We start from the raw sequence: 16,659 nt of genomic DNA, 5'->3' as shown, positions 1-16,659 counted from the left end.
GGATGTCTTTTTCAAGATAGGGCACGTTACGTACGTAACATGATAAGGGTGTCAAAAACAGAAAAATATTGAAAAAAGGGTATCTATTTCGCTCGGGAAAATATACGCGTTTAGGGTCAAATATGCGGGGATGATAAAAAAAATCAAGTTGTTTTATAAAGGACGTCCGTGACATAACAATAAAATATCGATGTACTTGTTTAGGGGTTTATTTCAGGAAATACTTGCCAAGAGTATCGTTTTGTTTCTAATACTTGTTAAGGGGTGCATTTTCAGAATATGGAAAATACATCGCTGTACTTGTTTAGGGGCTCAATTCTGGGAATACTTGCCAATAGTATTTGTTTCCAATACTTGTTAAGGGTAGGGTTTCACACGCCAATACTTGTTAAGGGGTGTATTTTCAGAATATGGAAAATACGTGTTTAGGGTGCTTTACAAGACCCCGTGGTCGCGCATGCACAGCAAAAACTGTGGTGTTAACCGGTGTACATAGAGGACCACACCATTTATTTTACACCGGTGTTAAATTGTAATTGTTAAGTTGTAATAACACCTATTGGTGTTATTACAACACCTATGGTTGTTACATTCACACTCTTATGTGTTATGTTCAATCTCTATGGTGTTATTTTAACACCTCAGGGTGTGGTCCTCTATTAACACCAATTGGTGTCAGTTTTAACACCACAGTTTTTACAGTGTGGTATCCACTCGTCAATGGAAGTGGTCCCCCGGTGGGGGGGGGGGGGTGCATTTTAGGCCCGTGCCCTCCTTTTGAGAGTCATAGTCAGTAGATCTAATGTAAATATGCCGTCCATAATTATATGTCCACCCCTTTTGAGAGTCATAGCAAAGATTTTTCCTGGGAATAGCCTATGTCGTTCATATACAAGCGAGACTATATGCGCCGCTTTTGAAATCTTAACCTTAGGTAAAGTTTTTGAAATGAGATCATAACTTAGAAATTTTATAGACCTAGTTCATGGGTAAATCAAGTATTACTGAACATCTTGTCTGATTTTCAGGTCACATGATCAAGGTCAAAGGTTATTTAGGGTCAATGAACTTAGACCATACTGGGGGAATCAACATCGAAATCTTATTAACCTAAGGTAAAGTTTATAACTAAAGGCCACCGCACACCTTACGACTGGTCTGCGACCCGATTTCAGAATAAAATGTAATATAATTTGATGCTAATATTGAGACTTGGAATATCTTACTGTGTAATGTTCGAAATCATCTTACGAATACCTATGATCAAATTTGTGACTATGCTATCATCCTTCTTAGAATAAAAACGAATTTAATATCTAGTCGTAATGACGTCATAGCAGTCATACGATTGGCTACGATTTGAACCTAATTTGGACTTTACTCCAAAATAAGGGCTTGCAATCTTTCAAAATTGTTATAATATTATTATTTCAATTAATTTAAACCTCAAATAAAATGATATGTTCCATTCACATCTTCAGAAAATGAGCAAAATGCGATTTGTTCCTAAATCGGGTCGCAGACCAGTCGTAATGTGTGCGGTCGCCTTTAGACTGTGCATGGAACTAGCTCATGAAACTCAAACATAAGGATAATCAAATATTACTGAACATTCTGCCTGAGTGTCAGGTTAGACGCCATTTGGGGTCAATGAACTTCGGCTAAATTGGGGGTATTTGTTGAATTTCCATCGTTACTTTGAAAGTTTATGGAGCTACATGTAGTTAAAAAACCTAGCCATCAGAGTAATAAAGTATCACTGCACATACCGTGCGAGTTTCAGGTTACATGACCAAGGTCAGAGGTCAATGAACTGTGGCCATGTTGGGGGGTAATTGTTGAATTGTCATCATAACTGAAAGTATATCGATATAGTTAATTAACATGTAGAAGTGGACATAGGGTAATCAAATATCGATTCTCATCTGGCACAAGTCTTAGGTCACTTGATCAGGGTCAAATGTCATTTAGGATCAATTAACGTAGTATTTTATTGTTATATGAATGGTGTTTTGCCAGAGGCACTCCACCTGTCTACTTTTACTCTTCTGTTGTAACCACTATTTATTTGGTTTGCAGGTATACCATAGTCTACTTGATATCACAGTCTTCATGGCCAATTAAAGGCATGGCGTTAGTAACTATTACGAGAGCCAGCTTGGGGAGGACGGCTAAGCTGGGAGCATTGTACGATATAAGGACTGAGACATTCCTGGTAAGATAAAAAGGAGAAATATCCTTTTCAAATTAACAGTATTAAAGGACAAGTCCACCCCAACATAAGTTGATTTGAATAAAAACAGAACAAATCCAACAAGCATAACACTGAAAATTCCATCAAAATCGGATGTAAAATAAGAAGGTTTTGGCATTTCAAAGTTTCGTTTAATTTTACAAAACATTTATATACACATCCTGGTCGGTATGCAAATGAGGGGACGGCTGATATCATCAACTCACTATTTCGTTTGTATTTCAAATGAAATATTAATTTTTTTCCTTATTGCCATGTGAAACAAAGTTTTATTCCTTGTATGTGAAATTACCACTGTTTTAACATTTTATGGTTTAGTCAAGTTAGTTTTTATTGTCAAATATGTAAAATTGGAAAATTGTTTAATACACAAAAAAAAGTGAGTGAGGGGAAACGTTGACCCTCTCATTTGCATATCACTGAATTGTGCTTATAACCTTTTTGTGGAAAATAAATTAAGGTCAAAACTTTCTTATTTTACATCCGATTTTGATTAAAGTTTTAGTGTTATGCTCGTTTGATTTTTCTCTATATATTCAAATTAACAGTATTTTGGGATGGACTTGATCTTTATTTTTGTGTGGATAATATCAAGATTCCCGTGTATTCCCAGAGTAACTGTTTTCGGTTCCATGACACTTTATCCGGCGACAATTGCTCCACTATCAATTCCACACGCTAATGGAATGACCAACTTCAACCCTGGATTTAATAATATACACTACCCTAAATAGTAAATAAACCTAACCTGAAACCTAACATAAAACCCGATTGCAACCCTAACCCGATATCTTAAACGAAATAAAATCCGGATCAAACGTCATCCCCTTTTCACCTTAACGTGTATTACAATATTGTGTCCTTTACTTAGCAGTTTACGCAAATGATTATGAATATTATATGTTAAAGTTAATATTGCCATGTATACATAACAACATAAATTCTTAACTGTTTAATATAAAGGCAGCCTTCCACCTTTTCTACTCTATTTATTTCCTCTCTTCCTTATTTTTTTATATTTCCTTTTTTTGTGTTTTATCTTGAAGATTTTGTTCTCATTTTTTTCATTTGGTTTTATTTTTTTAAGTGATACTAATTAAGTTTAAAGGTGGTTCAACCATTCAAACTCTAGGCTTATTCCCCCCCCTGTATGCTCATTTACTTTTCATGTTTAATATACTTTTACATGTTGTCCATGTAATCTCATATTGTGACATTGTGAACATGAATAAATAATTGAATATGTTGGCATTCAGACCAGTATGTCTACCACTGCATTAATTCCCACCATCGACGTACGTGAGGCAAATATTTTAATTTGGCTGAATTTTGGACACAGTGTACCGTTTTCTTTTAAGAAATATGCATGATGATTAGACGGTTGCGAGCCCTCAAATTGAAAATCTATGAAAAATAATCATTTTAATAATAGATTTTGCTTTTAGTAGGCCTACTTAAGTAAAATCGGTTAGGCTTGAATATTTAAAGGAAACTTCCTGAATTTTATACAAAAACCTTGAAAATACTTAATAACAAAATATCACTTTTGTGATTTATCCTTTTTTTTTTTTTTTTTTTTTTGGGGGGGGGTGTTGCATTCATCATGATTATACATATGTCTTCATTATAACCTCCAGCAAAAAACCCCAAAAAGAGAGAGAGAGAGAGAGAGAGAGAAAACGGTGAAGTATACAGTAACTGTATACATCTGCATTCCCATGATTTAGCATATAAGTTTCTTTTTTGGGTTAGGAACATTGGTAGAGTTCGTTTTTATTAGTGTTTCAAATGATTCTTTTTTTTGTAGAAAGACACCTTGTTTGCCTCAAAACTTGAAGATGATATGGTGGATACCATGGACCGTGCAGAGACGGTGATTGAGATGACAACATCAGACAGCCTGTTGGAGAAGTGCAAGAAACTCAATATAGAAGCTGAACTTGAGGTCAGTAGAAACAAATATATATATATAATACTACTAAAACCATAGATGTCACTAAAAGTAATAAATAAGAGAATATAACAAAATTTGATAGAAAGGATACTATAGCAGGGAAAGTCACGAGAAATCCTATTTTTATTGCATATGGAATACATATTTTATTTGAGAAAACCTTTATTACCATTTTGTTGATACGCAAAGACTACATTTTTCGGAATGGTTATTTCTTCCCGTTAAATTTACTTTCTTGCTTCTAATTCACATGACGAGGAGAAAATTGAAATATTTCACATTTTATACAATGAAATACAAAAAGAAATAGTGGATGACGTCATCTGTCCCCTCATTTGCATACCGACCGGGATGTACAAGTAACTGTTTTGTGAAAGTAAACAAAATCTTTAATGCTATAACTTTCTTATTTTACATTTGATTTTGATGGAATTTTTAGTGTTTATTGTCGGAATTTTTATCATTTTATTCAAATCAATATTTTTGTGGGGGTGGACTTGTCATTTAAAACTTAAAAGAGAACACTCGTAAGAAATAAAAAAGAACGTATAAGAAAAAAAAATACTTGAGAAAAGTACGCGAGATCTGCTCTGTAAAAGATCGCATCCTTTGTTGTCTCGCCTGCATAGCAGAGCGAGACTATAGGCGCCGCTTTTCCGACGGCGGCGTCGTCAACATTGAAATCTTAACCAAGGTTAAGTTTTTGAAATGTCATCATAACTTAGAATGTATATAGACCTAGTTCATGAAACTTAGACATAAGGGTAATCAAGTATTACTTAACATCCTGTTCGGGTTTCAGGTCACATGACCAAGGTAAAAGGTCATTTTGGGTCAATGAACTTAGAACATGTTAGGGGAATCTATATCAAAATCTTAACCAAGGTTAAGTTTTTGAAATGTTGTCGTAACTTCGAAATTATATGGACCTAGTTCATAAAACTTAGACATAAGGGTAATAGTGTATCACTAAAAATCCTGCCTGAGTTTCAAGTCACATGATTAAGGTCAAAGGTCACTTAGGGTCAACTTTGGCCATATTGGGGTTATTTGAGGAATTGTCATCATCACTGGCGTAAATCCGTGTTGATGGGTGGGGGGATGACAGAAATATTTTGGCTTTTTTTTGCAATCATGTTTTTAGATATGCAAGGAATTGTCATTGATATGTCCACAGTGGCGTACCGTGGGTCACGGCGGGGAGGGGGCACCAGCAAAATGTTTGAATCACTGAGTGAGCGCGCTCAGTTGCCAGTTATACTGACCTAATATAGACATTTTCTGGACAATGCCATTAAACGGATATGCATCTCACTGATCAAATAATGCGAGCACGAAGCGCGACTCGAAATTGTTTTATATTCACACCTAAAAAGAGACATTATAATCAAATTTGTGTAATCATGATAGGTACCTGTCTCGCTAAACAATACGAGCGCGAAGCGCGAGCTGAAGTTTCTGAGGAATTCTGAGCGAGATTCTGAGGAATATATTTAAGGAATCCATTAAGAGTATGCATATCTCACCATAGTCATCTAATGCGAGTGCCAAGCGCTTGCTGGTTTATAAGAATTACATCTGAACACATGAAACACTTTTTGTAGTCATTGCAATCATGGTTATCATACGCATCTCACTAATGAAATGTTGCGAGTGCGAAGCGCGAGCTGAAAATTTAGATAATTCAAACCTGAAGTGGGGCATTCTAAGGTTTCTTTGTAGGAATTAACTAGGACCATACGTATTTCAATATCCAAATGATGCGAGCGCGAAACGCGAGCTGAAAATTTTTGATATTCAGATCAGAAAAAGGGACATTTTAAGGACTGATTTAAGGAATTCATGAAGAGCAGACATATCTCACCAATCCACTAATGCGAACGTAATCACGGAAGGAAATGTTTCATATTTACGAAGACCTTAACATGGGGCAATCACTTTTTGAGTCATGAAAAAGAAGCATATGTCACTACATAAACAATGATGACTCAAGAGCTAGGAAATATAATTTGGTTTCTATTGACTTGAAAACGGGATGTTTCAGTACAACAGGATTATATATCTTGTTAACAGACAATGCAAGCACCAGGAACAATGAAGACGTAGGCCCTGGGCAAATTATGTTTCATGAAGTTATGATAAAAATGTTTCTTATGTAATGTAACATAACATAATTATAATATAACATTATAATGAATAATATTTTCTTCTTTTCCCACTATACGCTTCTTTTCCTTTCTCCCTCTTTTCTCCTGTTCCCCTTTTCCCCGTTTTTTTTTTTTTTTTTTTGGGGGGGGGGGGCACGTGCCCCCATGCCCCCCCCGTAGTTATGCCACTGTATGTCCATATGGCAAATACCCCTCCAATATTATTTTTTTTTACCCCATGATGGTTTAATGGTTTTATTAGAGATTACATTAAAAAGATTTGACATTCCATCTTAATCCCTTCCCAAAGACCCCAACATTGATGAATTGGAAGAAACGGGAGTTTCTCTTCAATGTTATAATAAGGACATAAGTATTTCGTTTGGAAATGGTGAACTGGCTCTTTATTTGCTTTTTATGATTCAATAATATTGTTTTATTTGTTAAGCGGTATTTCAGGAAGCATTTTCACCAATAAAACAATTATCTCTTTTGATTTTTTTCTCCATTTCTTTCGTAAAAAGTGGGGGATGTTTGTACAGGCCACCCCCCTCCTCGAAAAGTGTGTGGGGGGATATATCCCCCATCCCCCCCGGGATTTACGCCAGTGGTCATCATAACTTTAAAAGTTTATGAATCTTGTTCATGAAACTTGGACATAAGAGCAACCATGTATCCCTGAATATCATGTGCCAGTTTCAGGTCACATGACCAAGGTCAATGGTCACTTAGGGTAAACGAACTTTAGCCATGTTGGGGTTATTTGAGGAATTGCCATCGCAACCTTGAATTTTTATGGATCTATTTCATGAAACTTGGACAGAAGAGCAAGTACCCTTGAACATCCTGTGGGAGTTTCAGGTCACTTGACTAAGGTCAAAGGTCATTTAGGGTTAACAAACTTTGGTAATGTTGGGGGTATTTGTGGAACTGTCATCATAACTTTAGAAGTTTATGAATCTAGTTCATGAAACTTGGACATAAGAGCATCAATGTATCCCTGAATACCCTGTGCACATTTCAGGAAAATTGCCAAGATCAATGGTCATTTAAAGGTCAATGAACTCTGGCCGTGTTGGGAGTATGTTTTGAATTGGCATCATAACTTAGAAAGTTTATGGATTTACTTTTGCAGAGGCGTCGATCCTGGGGGGGGGGGGGGCGATCGCCCCACCAATGAAAATATTGGGGGGGGGGGCAAACATATCGTTTTGCCCCCCCCCCAATAATTCCGCATGCATGTGCTAACAGAAAATAAGATTGCAGTGTTACACAGAAATCAGCAAGCGAGATTGAGATACACAACTCGTTCTTTATTTAAAATCGTGATCAAAATGTCCGTTTTTCAGATTAGAATATAAAAATTTTCAGCTCGCGCTTCGCGCTCGCATCATTTATGTACCAAAACCCATACTTTTCATGATTAATTAGGTGAACAGAATGTCCCGTTCTCAGTTCTAAACCTAAAAAGAACTCCCGCTCCGATTTGCAATAATATTTCGTTGAATATGTATCTAGTTCTTTATTAAAAACGTCTATTAACCTGTCAATTTTTTCAGATCGAAATATCAAAATTTTCAGCTCGCGCTTCGCGCTCGCATTTATTGTTATTTTAGATACCCATCCATACCAAAAATGAATCTTTCAGGTCAGAATATAAAGAAATTTCAGCTCGCTCTCGGTACTCGCATTATCTGTGTAGTGAGATATGTATCCTCCACATGAGTTACTGCTACAAACAGTCCTAAACAGGTACCATTCCTGTTTTCAGGTCAGCATAAAAAAAAAATTTCAGCTCGCGCTTCGCGCTCGCATTAATTTGTTGGTGAGATATGTGTCCGAGTCTCTTTCTCATATATATATATATATATATATATATATTTATATAATTAGGCCTGTGTGGGTGTGTGTGTGTGGGTGAGTTTGTTTGGTGTGATCGAGCGCCTTTAGAACGACTCATGATTTTGCCCCCCCCCCCCAATCTGAAAAATGGATAGACGCCCCTGGGATTTAGCTCATGAAACTTCGACATAAGGGTAATAAAGTATGACTGATTGTTTTGCGCATGTCTTAGGTCACATGGTCAAAGGTCATTTGGGGTAAATGGACATAATATTTTATTATCTTATTAGTGTTTTCTTCTGTGAATAATTATTCATTAGCTTTTTTTTCGAAGGCAGCACTGCTGCTATATCGAATTGCGTAGTGCAGGCGAGACTGCCAGATGCGTTCCACTTGTTTTGTAGAGTGATCTAGAAAGGAGAGATAGAAAGAAAAATGGGGAGAGAAGTTGAATGAAAAGAAAATGTTAATTTGCAAAGAAGCATGCCAATTTAATATGAATCATAAATCAGATATCATTTATAAATCACCTCACATCATTGATAAGAGAGATACACACAAACAGTTCTCTTGAAAAAGGTAAGTTTCTGTTTTTGGTAACTCCCGTAGGAACTTGGCAGGACAGCGTCCTGTTATGGAAACCAATTACCTAGTAAACATTTTACGTTTAGGTTAATCAGTCATAGCGGTTGACCTTATAGACGACAAATATTACTCTCGGGCCTTTTTATCAAAGTGGAGACAATGGCAGAGTGGGGATTCGAACTCACAACCTTGTGATTATCAGTCGAATTCTCTAACCACAGGACCACATGACCCGTAAGTTCGTCAATATACAATTGGATTGAATATCGAGTGAGGCAATCCTTTGTCTTTTAAAATATGTAATATTGGTACTGTTAATTTCAAGCACGGATGACACATATGAATACCTCAATTGAGAAAGTCTTTGTAATAGAATCTTTGTTTTGAACCTTCTAATAATTTCTTCAAGGTGTAATCTGCCTGCCTGTGTGAGTAATCTACAGTGCGTTTAAAAAAAAACTATTCACTGTTGAAATGGTTACCAAGCAAAAAATATATAACTTTTGGGGGAAAGATATATATGGAAAGTCAATAAAGTCAAATTTGAAATGACACCAAAAAAATTTGGAAAATTATTCATGCTTGACTGAGCACTACCAAGGGTAGGCCTATGACAATTAGGCTGGGCAGGAATTAGACTCCCAATTTCTATCAGTTGTTGAGAGGCGAATACCTTAGGACTTGCAAAGTTGAGGGTGTTGTTATAAACAACATGGTCAATTTGAATTGTTTTCAGCAAATTTCATAAATTATCAAACTGAAATTTAATGAATGAGTGAACATAAATTGCAATTTTTAGTGCATCATTTTAACTTTATCATTTTGGATTTCAGCAGTGTGTTCATGGGAGTCAGGAGAATAGCAGTGAGATAGGACTAAAGTGGGATGAGGGTCAACAGCCCTGGCCCCCTCCTGTTGATATCGAGACTGATTAAGTCCAGAGCGGACTGTCAAATTAATAATAAATTCTGAAAATTAGGTCATCAACTTTTACCTTTCAATTATTAAATCAACAATTTATCAGTGAATCAACTCAATTAATGTGATTAATCAAGCATTTAGCTTTTTCAATAAGTAATTTAATGAATCATCATAATGAGTCAATACTATCCAGCAAAAGAGAGATAGATAGAGGATGGAGATGGATGGGTACATGACTTGTACTTAACAAAAGAACACAAAGAAGAAGAATGAGGCCCTTTTAAGATCTTACCCTTTCTCGCCCCCTTGCATGCAACAGGTGCCAGCACATTCTGACTCTCACGAACACATTGCTAGGATACACATGATAAACATAAAATGATACACTAAAATTACAATCCCTGTTCACTCATGCATTAAACTTCAGTTTAGTAACTCGTTAAATTTGCTTAAGAAACCAAACTAATTTCAGATGATAACTAATTACATGTAAGCATGACACACTTAGCTTTAGAAGAACCAAAGGACTTATCTCTCAAAAAAACTGGAAGGCTAATTCCTGCCCATCCTCGCTAAGCACAGTCTCTCAGGAGGGGAGAAGAAAGATAGCTAGGGGGGGGGGGTGACTAAATTTTCTGTTGACCTTTATCCCATCAACCTACCTCACCAACTTAAGTCCTATCTTACACCTATTCTCACGAATCCCATGAACACACTGCTGAGATCCACCTGAAAAAAAAACCCAACTAAAAATGCTGCACTAAAATTGCAATTCATGCTCACCCATGGATTAGATTTCAATTTAATGATTAAAAAAATTCGTTCGAACAACAAAAATTGATCATGATTGATCATTGATTTAACACAATACCCTCAACTTTGCAAGTTCCAAAGGACTGGTCTCTCAAAAACTAAAATATATTAAGGCTAACTCCTACCCAGCCTAATTTTCATACCCTTTGTTTAAGTGGGTAGTGCTCACTCAAGCATGACTATTTTCCCATTTTTTGTGTCATTTTAAAGTTGTCTTTACTGGCTTTCCATATAAATAGTTTTTTTTTCCAGAAAGTGACATTTTCTTCTGTTTGGCAGCCATGTGTATATTTTTTTAGACACAATGTATTGGTTATACTTATTTCTTTCTTCCAGGTGAGCGTGGCAACTGGAATGGTGAAACTTGCTGGTTCTGGAGCATTCCTCGGAGATGAACAAACGAGTGCCAGGGCCCAAAGCATGAGTCTCATTTACAAGCTGAAGACAGTCAATGAGGAGGTCATGTTGAGACAAAACAAAGATATTATCGACAAGGAGATATTGTACGATACGAAGCCTGATGCAACGCACGTCGTAGTAGGTATAGATTGGGGGGCTCAGTGTACCATCACTTGTGAGTATCAGAACATGGAGAATGTTGATGTAACCACTGTTAGGGAGGAAATAAATGTAGAGCTAGAGAAACTAAAGAAGGTTGTGGATGCAAAGGGCATGGTAAAGGTAGATTTGGAAGATAAGATGAAACACGAAAAGAGAAAGTTAGCTTTTAAATGTAGGGCTGATGTGTCGTCTCGAGATAAGAATCTCCCTGTCACGTACGAGGGAGCAGTTGATATTGCCAGGTCTTTACCTTCTCTTGTCGAAAATACTAACAGTGGCAAAGGGGTCCCTGTCACGTACCATCTCATGCCTCTCGAAAATGTAAGAAAAAAATGCAAGATCCAAGTAGGCATAGAAAACGTATACAGGGAAATTGATGAAGCAACTATTAGGAGAGCTACTGGGATCCTGGAAAAGGTGAAGGAGAAACGGCAACAAGTTCATGATATACACCAAGACATGACTCATAACTGTGAATACATCCCTGATGAAGCACTTGAGAAAATTGATGCGGTTTGGGGGGAGGTCAGAAACAAAGAAACCCGTTTCAAATTTGATCTTCAAAATGTGGTGAAAAGTATTCGATCTGGGAAAGGTGACTCAATTATTCTCGAAGAATTTCTGAGTAAGATTGATTCTCATGAGATTTCGGCTTCAAATTACGAGAATGAATTCACACCATACCTAAGAAAAGTCAGAAATATCAGATCAATGTTAGAGAAGGGAATCAATTATATTGGTAAGAAGGATGAATTTGTCAAAGACGGAAAAGAAAACAAGTTTGTTTTCTATATTACTAAATGCGGTAATAGGGACGCTGTAGAAAAAAATAGAGTTTACTTCATGCGCCTTTTATCCTCTTTATCTGACGGAGAGACATGTCAATTCATTGTGGCAGACCAAGAAATTGCACCTAGCAGTGTCTGGCCAGATTACATAAATAAACCAACCATTGAGAAGTATGTAAATGGCATGCGAACAAGTGAAGACCTTTATAAGGAAGAGGGCAAATTCCTAGAAATGTGCATGATCCAAGTTTTTAACCCAGACCCAGATGCTTACATTTTCAGAGACAGAACAATTGTGAAAGTTAAATGCCCAAAGGCTCTAGCTGAAAACGGAAATGGTTGTGTTGGAGATCCAGATGAATGGATTTGTTCAAATTGTAAACAAACAGTCGAGTATGTCACATCGTCAAAGATGTTTTACTGTAATTGCGGAAAATCGAAGCCCAAGAATTCACATTTCCGCTGCAATGACCCGCATCATGGTTTGGACTTTGTAAAATATCCTGAAGCCATTCTGCATGACACCCTTTCCAGACTTGAACCATTGCAGGAAATGAACATCCTTATTCTGGGAGAGACAGGAGTTGGTAAATCAACGTGGATCAATGGATTTCAAAACTACCTGACATTTGCCAATCTAACTGAGGCAATGCAGTCTAAGGAATTCGATGTTTTGATTCCATCTTCCTTCATTCTTACTAAAGACAATGAACAAAGAGAAATTAAGATAGGAACACGGGATAACAATGAAGTGCAGGAAGTAGGAAGTTCAGCGACAAAAGAACCAAAATCATATGTCTTCAATGTTGGTGACAGGCGACTGCGTTTGATTGACACACCAGGTATAGGCGATACTGGTGGTATTGAACAGGATAAAGTCAATATGAACAAGATATTGTCATACCTTACGTACTACTCACAAATACATGCAATATGCATACTTCTAGAGCCCAATAAGTCGCGACTTACTCCAATGTTCCGATTTTGCATACAAGAGTTGCTTGTTCAGTTGCACAATTCTGCCAAGAACAACATTGTGTTTTGTTTTACGCATGCTCGACAGACTTTCTACCAGCCAGGCGATACCCTGCCTGCTCTTAATAAAGAGCTCGAGAATAGAAATGTTGGGATCCAGGTAACAAAGGATAAGTACTTCTGTTTTGACAACGAACCTTTTCGGTTCCTGGCATGCATAAAGAACGGGGTCACGTTCAATGAAACAGATATAGCCACTTATGCGTCTAGTTGGGACAGGTCTGTAGAAGAAACAATGCGTCTTCTAAAGTACGTCGAATCCGAGCTGACGCCCCACAACGTCAAAGAAACCATTGGCATGAATGAGGCTAGGAGAATCATCCTTACCATGGGGAAGCCCCTAGCTGAAGTAGCAAACATAATCGATCGTAATGTACAGGCAGCAAGGGACACCACAGCGACTATTTCTCATGACAATTTTGCAATCTCTTCTTTGAAAAAACATCTGAAATTCAAAGGATACGATGTGATAAGACAGGAATTAGACTATCCTCGGACAGTATGTGCCTCCCCTGAGTGCGTCAGCTATGTTCCAGTTGGCAACAGAAGGATACAGAACACAGTATATAACACGATCTGTCACCCCCACTGTTATCTACCTGATATACCAATTGAAACAACGGGCAATGCACAACTACACAATTGTAAGGCAATGACAGTTGGTACATGTAATAACTGTAAGCACAGTTACATGGAGCATATGCATCTTACTTATGACTTAATCACGACAGAAACGGAGTTTCTATCCCAAGAGATTCAGAGTGAAATAAATGAAATTCGCGGCAAGAAAGTCGTTAAACAAGCTTTGATAACTAAAATAGAAAACAAGATTGAAGAACTTAAGGCCGAAGAAAAGGTCATCGTGGAAATTGCAGCAAAGTTTGGCTCTTTCCTTAAGGCAAATGCTATAATCCCATACAACGACGCAGTGGACGACTACCTGGATATGTGCATAAAGCAAGAGGAAACAAAACCAGGCATGCTGCGAAACACATTGGAGCTGGATACCATGAGAAAAAGAAGGGTAGAATATAACAAACAGAGAGAAATCCTTGACGTTGCCTTAAAGAATGGAGCTACGGAAAATATAACGGAACCGGAACAGGTAAAACAGCTTCAAGATTACCTCTTTAAACTTCAACATTTTGGAGGTACTCTAAAGAAGTTTTTCGAAGAAATTTCCTTTGAGAACACGACAAGAAATCTTCCTTTCGGTGAGAAGATTGTACCACCTCCAAACTGGACAGAAGACAAGACTGATACCAAAGTTCAGAAGAAAACAGGTCTTGTAAGACGCTTAGGGAATCTTTTGTTTAGGCGGCATTAAGGATCCCCCAAAGAAAGAGAGAGAAGGGAGGGGGGGGGGGGGTTACAGTCATGTGCTTCGAAGTGGCAATGAATGCATAATGACAATCATGAAAGTATATGTTATCAAACATGTATCTCGGGAGTATAGTAGAGTCAGCAAGGACATTCGAGATTCGGGAACTGGGGGGGGGGGGGGGGACATGATGCCCCCCTCAACGCTTCGCGTGATATTTCCTAAACGCAAAAAGATAGCGCTGCAAAATTTAATGACTATTTTTTTAAGTCTCGCGCAACTTTTGAGACCAAATTCATGACATACGGGTACAGCATCGCGACGCCACATGACTTTTTACGAGACAATGTCAAACCGAAAATGGCTAATTTTTATACTTTTTGTACAAAGTCCATGGGAGATGTAATTCATAAACGGGTGTTGACTTTTCATTCTAATTGGTCTGCTTGATTGACTTTGATTTAATCATTAAATGGTCTGTAATAATTTCCATTGATTAAACAACGAAAACAAATAATAAAAAACAAAGAAATACATAAGGAAAAAATAATTGTCTTTCGCATATTTTTTGTGGAAATCCTTAAATTATATTACAGAGATGACATCATGAAAAAGAAGAAAATTTTAAGGATCTTGGGTGTTAAATATGCAAATAATGTTTTTCATGAATAAATTTTATTTATAATGAATACAAAAACAAATTTCTTTTAATGGCTTGTAGTTTATGTGGTAAAGAATGTGCCTGCGAATTTCGGCGCGATTGCGCGAACGGCGGCCGAGATCAGAAGGGGGGGGGGGGCATCATGCCCCTAGTCCTCAATACATCTCAAATAACCCAGTCCTTTTAGGGTTAAACCCAATTTAACCCAAGAGGACGTCTAATTTAAAGAGAAATTCCAGTATTTGCAGTAAACACTGATTTCATGAGAAGGTCTGTAAAACAAGGCTTAATTGTCAGTATATCATCGAGGATCTAGATCTGGTACGGTTACATAAACTGAACTTTGTAAAATCTTGAAATCTACGCTGAAAAATGTTCACACTGAAGATCACCAACACAGATAGGCACACGTGGGACAGTGTATTATTATTGCTAAAATAAAGACCCGACGGAAGTGACCGAATCCGCGCTTATTTTGCTTATTTCTCAGCAATTACACAATTTCTTCCAGAATCCTTTGGCACATATTTTTTATTCATATAAACAGACACTTTGGTGGTCATTATATCAGATTCTGTAAAAAGTCATTTTTAGATCGTTACCAAAACTGGAATTTATCTTTAAATAATATTGTCCATTGGAGGCGAAATTAAAAAATACGTAACTTTTCAAGGCTTGCGTTGTAGTAGCCCGTAAAAACATCAGAATGGACTTATTAATAGGCATTTGCAACTCAAATCTTTCGTGCTAGGGACCCCTGCACTGTGTAGGCAGACTAAATTTATCTAGCACACGGCCCGTGATGAGTCTAATATTCGACTTAGGCTGGGGCGAGAATAAGGTCTCAAAAGATCCGAATATGCAGTTAAAAAAATTCACGATGCTAATGGTGACACGATGAGGCCAGCACACAAGATAATGTGGGACGGCCCTGAACCACCCCTAGCCATTGCTCAAGAGTAAAGTACCCATGATTTGACCACTCTTAAGCATTTTCTCTATGTAGACCGATGGTATATGTTTGATTTCTTTTAGGCAGGGCAGGCAATAAATTTTATTTTGGGCGGCTACTTCCGAGCCTGATTTAGTGATGTCAGTGCCCGGGGGGGGGGGGGGGCACTTCAATTGACGAGTGGATACCATGCGCGACCACGGGGTCTTGAAAAGCACCCTAAACACGTATTTTCCATATTCTGAAAATGCACCCCTTAACAACTATTGGCGTGTGAAAGGGGGTGAAACCCTACCCTTAACAAGTATTGGAAACAAATACTATTGGCAAGTATTCCCAGAACTGAGCCGCTGAACAAGTACAGCGATGTATTTTCCATATTCTGAAAATGCACCCCTTAACAAGTATTGGAAACAAAACGATACTCTTAGCAAGTATTCCCTGAAATGAACCCCTTTAAGCAGGTACATATATATTTTATTGTTATGTCACGCGTCCGTCGGTCGTCCGTTTTAACTTTAGACACCATTATTTTAGTTTAGTACAGCCCCACCTTCCACACCTCGCGCAAACATGGCAAAAAGGATTCTGAACACGTAGTGTTGGGGCAAAAAGGACATCCTTTATAAAACATTTTGATTTTGTTTTATCATCCCCGCATGTTTGACCCTAAACACGTATATTTTTCCGAGCGAAATGGATACCCTTTTTTCAATATTTTTGTGTTTTTGATTTCCTTATCACGTTACGTACGTAACGTGCCCTATCATGAAAAAGACATCCTTTTTACGTGTTTTTTTTTTGGTCGCGCATGGTATCCACTCG

At 37.5% G+C, this 16,659-nt stretch overlaps 1 protein-coding gene across 1 annotated transcript; it reads left to right on the top strand.

Moving 5' to 3' along the window:
• Nucleotides 1–2,084: 2,084 nt before the first annotated feature.
• On the top strand, nucleotides 2,085–14,727 carry LOC129259205 (uncharacterized). Its single transcript, XM_054897508.2, has 3 exons — nucleotides 2,085–2,215; nucleotides 4,062–4,199; nucleotides 10,853–14,727. The coding sequence occupies exons 1-3, from the start codon at nucleotides 2,129–2,131 to the stop codon at nucleotides 14,225–14,227; spliced, it is 3,600 nt and encodes a 1,199-aa protein (XP_054753483.2). The 5' UTR covers nucleotides 2,085–2,128; the 3' UTR covers nucleotides 14,228–14,727.
• The last annotated feature ends 1,932 nt before the right edge of the window (nucleotides 14,728–16,659 follow it).

This window comes from Lytechinus pictus, chromosome 4 (assembly GCF_037042905.1).
Source record: "Lytechinus pictus isolate F3 Inbred chromosome 4, Lp3.0, whole genome shotgun sequence".
Classification (NCBI taxonomy): Eukaryota; Metazoa; Echinodermata; class Echinoidea; order Temnopleuroida; family Toxopneustidae; genus Lytechinus; species Lytechinus pictus.
Note: the sequence above shows the minus strand (reverse complement) of the source record. Positions and strands in the feature narration are given on the sequence as shown.

Bases quoted from the DNA above. Each gene is read 5' to 3' on its own strand.
- LOC129259205 (XM_054897508.2), top strand. From the start codon at position 2,129: ATGGCGTTAGTAACTATTACGAGAGCCAGCTTGGGGAGGACGGCTAAG. The intron at 2,216-4,061 runs GTAAGATAAAAA...TTTTTTTTGTAG, and splicing joins TAAGGACTGAGACATTCCTG to AAAGACACCTTGTTTGCCTC. The intron at 4,200-10,852 runs GTCAGTAGAAAC...TCTTTCTTCCAG, and splicing joins ATATAGAAGCTGAACTTGAG to GTGAGCGTGGCAACTGGAAT.